The sequence below is a fragment of the Bremia lactucae genome, linkage group LG10 (assembly GCF_004359215.1).
Source record: "Bremia lactucae strain SF5 linkage group LG10, whole genome shotgun sequence".
NCBI classification, from domain to species: Eukaryota; Oomycota; class Peronosporomycetes; order Peronosporales; family Peronosporaceae; genus Bremia; species Bremia lactucae.
This window is the reverse complement of record NC_090619.1, coordinates 701,596-708,194: the sequence shown is the minus strand read 5'-3', so window position 1 is coordinate 708,194 and position 6,599 is coordinate 701,596. Positions and strand designations below refer to the sequence as shown.

Here is a 6,599-nt window from a genome sequence, read left to right as displayed (position 1 = left end):
TAGGGCCGTCATTTTGTAGTATATGACGAATGCATGCATGCCAGCACTTATCTTTATTCTAATGTACAATTTACCTTTGAAATAAAATTGAGTGGCATTGATAGATACTATCTACATACATAATACTCTCCAGCGGTTACATGGTTTCATGCACATTTCAGCTCAACATGGATGGTTTTGACAGCGCAGTGTCCAGACAGGTGTTCTTGTGAAGCCGTATAACCGAATACACGAATATATCCATAATATTGTAGCATTTGCTACAGTCGACAATAATGCTTGTAACTCAATCATTCTGATACACTTCGTTTTGGTAATCCTGCACAATGCTTCCAAACCGCTGAATGCACTGAACGTGAGGGAAGTAGTGCACTTGAAAATTCGAGCGGTCATATGTCAGTACATTCCCAGCCAACTTTATGACTTTCGAAGGTAATGGTTGTGTAGACCATGAATAGGAGAAGATTGTAGCTCGAGCTGTGGTTGAACGTGTGACAGCCCGAGCATACGCAAGCCCTTCTTCCACAAGTAATGACATCGCCTCACGGATATCTTGCAATGATAATAATTTATTCATTTTGGTGTAAGCACGCTGTTCAGTGATACCTGGTGCTTGAAGTATCAGAGCTAGCAACTTGCGCTGTAACGAGAAGAAGAACGTATAATTTATTCTGCCATCCATCTTCAGCCACGGAAATGAAAGCTTCTTCTTATGCTCTTCGAACATAATGTGGGGTGTCGACGATGAAGCGACGCTTGGAGCCAAATAATATGGCCGCAGCATCCACATGTCGCCATGTTCCTTAACAACATACCGCTGATCGTAGTACGCATTAACGGCAACGAGCTCGCCTTGATCAACAAGCGAATCCAAAGAACGCACTACGAACCTACTTTCTCTCTCAAATTGTCGTTGCACGCATAGCTGTTTTATAAGAGATATCAATGTCAAGCCCTCCTCTCCGCTTCCACGGACGAGAATTAGAATAGCATCGCTTAGCTTGTTATCACTTTCATTAAACGCAGAAGGCGTAGCTTGCTTCAAAACGCTGGTGTCGCCAGCATTTTCAATAGAAAAGGCCTCGCATGCTCGCAGCTTGTCTGCACCCTCGATATTTACTGCGTGCATTTTTATTTTTACTCGCCAGCTGTCAGTAGAATCTGATGCCCTTGTAACCGTCACCTTGTTGGCCAAATGGGCGGCAAAGCCAGATTTGTCCTTCAAACTCTTGCTAGTGAAGAGGCATTTTTCATGATTAGAAGTAGATAGTCTCTTGTCGTTTGAATAATGAGTTTCTAACGCACCCTCAAATTCCAAGTCTGTAGAAAAAGTCGAAGTGTAAACTGCTCTAAACGAGCACGTCCCAAGCACTTGACATCCTAACTCTAAAGCACACTGGCCAGGCGTAGCATTTGTTGGAAAATCATCTTCAAAAAGGTGATCACAATTCCGAAGTTCCCCTAAAGGCGTGCTGGGCTTCATCGGGTCGTTGGAGTCCCCAACAACTTCTTCAATTGTAGAACTCACCATGCTCTCCTGCTCCGCAGCCTGTTGAAACAGAATTAAAGGAAACGACAATGTGGTCACCTTTAAGGAATCCTGCAGTCTCTTGCTAGTGCAGTATCCACGACCTCTTTCCTTATCAGATGCACGAACAATCCAGTTTTTTAACCACAGATATCGCCAAACCAGTCGAACTTCGTGTGGAGCCCAGAATGAAATAAGTTCCTCAGCGACTAACGGATAGTACTCTTCCCGGGGAGATACGATCATCGTCACTGCACGACGGAAAAGAGCCGTCAGCCTTGTCGATTCTTGAATGGCAAGTTCCTCATCAAATAATCCCGTAGGGTTATCGGATATTTCTGCTTCCCGTTTCGCTATTTCTAACTGTAGCTTCACAGTAGGCTCTAGAAGTTTTTCTTTGAGTCGTTTTTTTACGTCTATCTTTCGCTTGCCCAATTTACGTGCAATCGTCACAAGTCCGAAACCTGTTCGAGATATTTTGTGATTCCGAAATGCCACTAGCTCATTATCACGCTGCAAGCCTTGCGGAATGGGAATTTTCCACCGGCTTCTACAGTTTTCGATAAAATACTTGACTAAATGCTGTTCGTGAGTATCAGTCCAGGTAAGAGCTTCTACCTTTGACGGAGCTGCATCAGTCATATCTTGGGATTTTTTTTTCTGCTTCCTTTTCACTCCTTCATGTTCGTAATTTCTCTCGTCGACATATTCGGCGAGTCGTCGCTTTGTGCGAGGCCGAATGCTAGTAGAAACGATTCCGCTGCTCTTAAATTTATCTTTGTCACCAATCTCGTCCCACTTGTGCTTAGCAACAGGCTTTTGTGACTTCGGTATCCACGCAAGGATTCGAAACATTCGTCGAGCGCGAGTCTTGACAGGCTTTGGAATTTCACTCACTGATGATTCGTTTTTTCGTGGGGACTCGACTTCCATTGCCATTTGTTCCAAACAAAGACACTCGAGAGCCTCCCAAAAGCGATTGACATCACATCCCGACCTGAACGTAAATTGAAGCGGCAAAGTGTTTGCAAAACTGTACGATTTTTTTGTAAATCCAACGATTTGAATAGAGTCCAAAGCGTTTACACCACGAAGTTTAGTTTCGGCTTGAACTTCACCGGCACCATTTTCACGAACATCAAGCATGATTCTTGTTTGCTTGTTAAAGCGAAAAAGCCCGCCGAGTGCGTTATCTTTCAGCGCCCGTGCAAGCACACCATCTCGTCCATCAGTGTATCCAGCTCTAAGAATTTTGACTAGATGCTTCATTCCAATCTTGTGTGGTTGTACTAACCCCAAATCTGCTAGAGTGCCTAAAACTTTCGCCGTGCGTTGAGACTCGTGACACCAAATTTTATCACGAAGTGCCAACGGAATAGATTTGAACGAGCGCTGGTGGGCAACAGCTTTCTCAATGATTAGGAATTCTTCATCAGTCAAAATTTCTCCACCCGAGAAAATTTGGATGTATAGGTGGACAGGCATCGAATGCAATACTGATTCGCGCGAGAACACAATTCCAGATAAAGAAACTTTGTCTGGTGGGCTAGCTGAATAAGTGTCACCACTAACGTCATCGTTCAAGTCCGGAGCAGATGAAATGTTTCTGTCAACAGACAAATGAAAATTAGATCCGTTTTTTTCATGCAAAGCATCGAACAAAAATCGATGCAGAGCTTTGCATCGATACATGACTCCGTAAGCGAACCCCAGCTTTCGATATTGTTGGCTGTGAATTCCAGATTTGTGCTGGCTAATGAAGCGTCGGATTCTGTAACTAATTTCTCTCCGTGGGCACGATACTCGCTTGCTCGCTTTTGTCTTCATGACGAGAGATTGGCTTATTACTTCAGATTTCGCTGCTTGACCTTCACGACCATCACTTGATTTCAGAATCACTTCCTTCAAAACTCCGGCTTTTGCTTCAGTAGCACTTAAACTTGTTCTTACTATTTTGCGAGATGACCAGTGCCTAATATCATAATCCTTCTCATTTTCAGATTTGTGAAAGCAAACAACTTCATTTTGATCAGCGTTTCGGTAAATGCGCCGCAATCGCTCATCGCGACAATAATTTTTCACAAAACCTTGTATAAATACATCGTTATGCTCATAGCCAGGTGCAACTATACATCGGAGTGCACGAAACTTAGTTGAAACATTACGTGCTGGTAACGGAAGCTGCAAAAGCCGTAATTTTTTTGCGTGCTCAAGTTCCATTGCAATGCGAAAAATCGACCTGGTGTCAACTTTTCCTACTGCAGCGGGCGACATTAGACAGTTGACATTGCGGTAATTCTCAGAATTACTATCCTCAGAACCGGGGAACAATTTCATTCCCGCGCGCTGCTTCTCCATACTAAAAACGCTGTCACGCAGCGATGACAGACTGATGATTTTTTCGTCTTCAAGGCGATCTAAAATATGTTCGCGGCGTCGTGTGCTCGTGCCTTCAACTTCTGCACCAAGTGCATCTTTTAAGGCTTTAGTGGCTCGAAGTGGAAAAGCTTGTTTCCTCATTATTCCGATCGCTTCTTCGTTATCGTCGTTCGAGACTTTCCTTGGCTGACTAGCTTGTAGCAAGCAATTTTCTGCATATTCCACTGATTGTTTTTCTTTATTGCTGTTGCTGATATCGAAAATGGGCGCCGTCGATTCGAGGTACAATCGAAAAGCCTTGTTTTTCCCCAAAATAATGGATTCAGCCTTTAAGCTATACATCCCTGCTAAGACGCCCATCATTTTATAGGGCAACTTGGTTCCTGGCAGCACAAGCTGCTTTCGCAAGTCGATAATCGTAGTTCCCTTTTCCGCACTATCTTTGATAGTTTCAAAAATCTGGCGAAGCAAACCAAGCTCTAGAATAATACCTCGGCGGAATGCCGAGTTTTTCCGTGCGACAAACGGTTTGTATCGTACGCAATTAAGAATTTTAGGCTCGATTCTGGCACTACGCGACGGCTGCAATACTGCCTGGAACAATTCCAGAGGGTAATTGTCATCCACCTTACACTCCTGCGTTATTTGTGAGCGCAGCACTTCCAGATGGCGTTTTTGCAAGCAAAGGTCACGTCCAAGATCTGACAACACCGATGATTGTGTCGGCAGTCCTTTTATATATATTTTTGCTGCCGCACATAGAATTTTTCTACTCTGCTCGTCTGACTCAAACCCTGCTGACTCGTCATACATTTGAGGGCGAAATTTTGCGGCAAACCGTGGTAAGTGGATAATATTAAGACGCCGCATTGTGGGCTTGGCTACGATCATCATCCGCTTGACCACCAATCCACATGAGATCAGCGTATCGAGGCAATTATGCAGCCTTTTCACAGTTCCACCGCTTAAGTGATTGGTTAAGGTTGTTACTGTAACGCCCTTTATACGAGCATGGCCCACAGCCTCAAGAATACCAAAGTGGTCGGGTCCGAGATCCGCGGCAATAGCCTTCACCGGAATGTTAAGCGCTCGATGGCGTAGCTCCTTGCATGCAATTACAATGACCATACCATTCTGATCATCATTTATATCTTCGTACTTTAGCAGGGCCAATTCATCGACCGTTAGCGTCGGATACTCGATCGACAATGAAGATACCACGGATTCCAGCACTTCGCGCCTAAGTGCCATTGCAGTCGGATCGTCGCTATCTCGGAGCAGCTCAACTCTTTTACGCTTCTTGCTGGGCGTGTGCACGGGTACAGCACAACGAAAGAAGCGCAAGACACCACAACACGAGCGCAGTAGCCGCCACACTTGCCGACGCACGGACACATCGTTGCTCGGCTCTATTCTAGAAAAAAGTAATGCTATTGAGATACCGGCATTACCTTCTAACGCAATATGATCCATACATGCGGCAACCAGCTCACGCGGCGTGCGTGTGCAAGTCATGTTCATAAGTGAAGTAGCGAATTTGAATGGTGTGCTGCAATTTTTGTTATTTGCGTAATGTTTTATATTTGACGCGTTACACAAAACTATATTTTTATCATTTTCTCTAAGCATCCTGGGTATCAATTTACTAACGTTATGCATGTATTGGGATTAAATGATCTAAATTATGTCATTAACTTTACTCGAATTTATTTATGTGACGGCACATTATCTTTAAATGGCTTTTTGTGCTCCGCAAGTTTTTATGGTACTGGGCCAACAGGTAGTGCGCAACATGTGCCGCTAATGTTTGGTACGAGGGTGTTTTGTCGGCGACTGTAACAGCCTTCGGACCATTCCAACAATACGGACCGACTAATGGTCGTTTTGGTCGGGGATGTAGTGTTAAAAATTGACGTTGAAGTTGGTGCGTGTAGAGATTGGCTGAGATTTCCTTAGTGCGGTGCGCGCCGTGTTTCCATCCTATTGAGGAGCATGATCATGCAAGTGCATAGGCTAGAACGATTGGCTATTTAACACTTCCCCGTTTACCTTTAATAACTACCGGCGGTCCGAGGGCCGTCTCTGCGTCAAGCTTGTCTGTTCAATAGGTTATGAGCCCAACAGGCTCGGACGATGATGACACTGCCGCCCGAGGTCAAGCTTCATCGTCAAGTGCTGCGCCGAGGCGCGGGCGAATTGGTGAGGTAGAAGAATACGAGGAAAAGGTTGCGTACGTTGCTACGGGCGACGGAGATGAATATTCGGTGGGCACGGGAGTCAAGGAGCGACGTGCCGAAGACAGTGAGATGTTACAGCTCATGCGTGGGTTGATGGGACAATTGGATCACTTGGAAGAATCACAAAGCAAGATTAAAGGAGGGCCATGTGTAAACAAAATTGTAAAAGATGTTCAGATGTCATCAAGAGATAATTTGTTTACATCGGGACAGGTTCGTGGGCCACGAATGCATATCGAGTGCGCTGAGTGGGTCACCTCAAATGAACAAGGCGGATAGGCCTGCGGAGCCGCCAGGATACATTGGACACGGGCAACACGATCATAAATTACCACGGTCGCGGTTGGAAAGAGTTTACACCGCCACCGTGAGCGATCACCACGCTATTCCACCAGTGTATCACCACCACATGGACGATGCTAGAAGACCAGCACAGCATATGCTGCGAACGTCGC

The 6,599-nt window shown here is 45.1% G+C and overlaps 1 protein-coding gene across 1 annotated transcript; it reads right to left on the bottom strand.

Annotated features, from left to right (window-relative positions):
* Positions 1 to 286: 286 nt before the first annotated feature.
* CCR75_004063 (uncharacterized protein) lies at positions 287 to 5,422 on the bottom strand (the record flags this gene model as incomplete). Its single annotated transcript, XM_067962153.1, has 1 exon — positions 287 to 5,422. The coding sequence occupies one exon, from the start codon at positions 5,420 to 5,422 to the stop codon at positions 287 to 289; it is 5,136 nt and encodes a 1,711-aa protein (XP_067814976.1).
* Between the last annotated feature and the right edge of the window lie 1,177 nt (positions 5,423 to 6,599).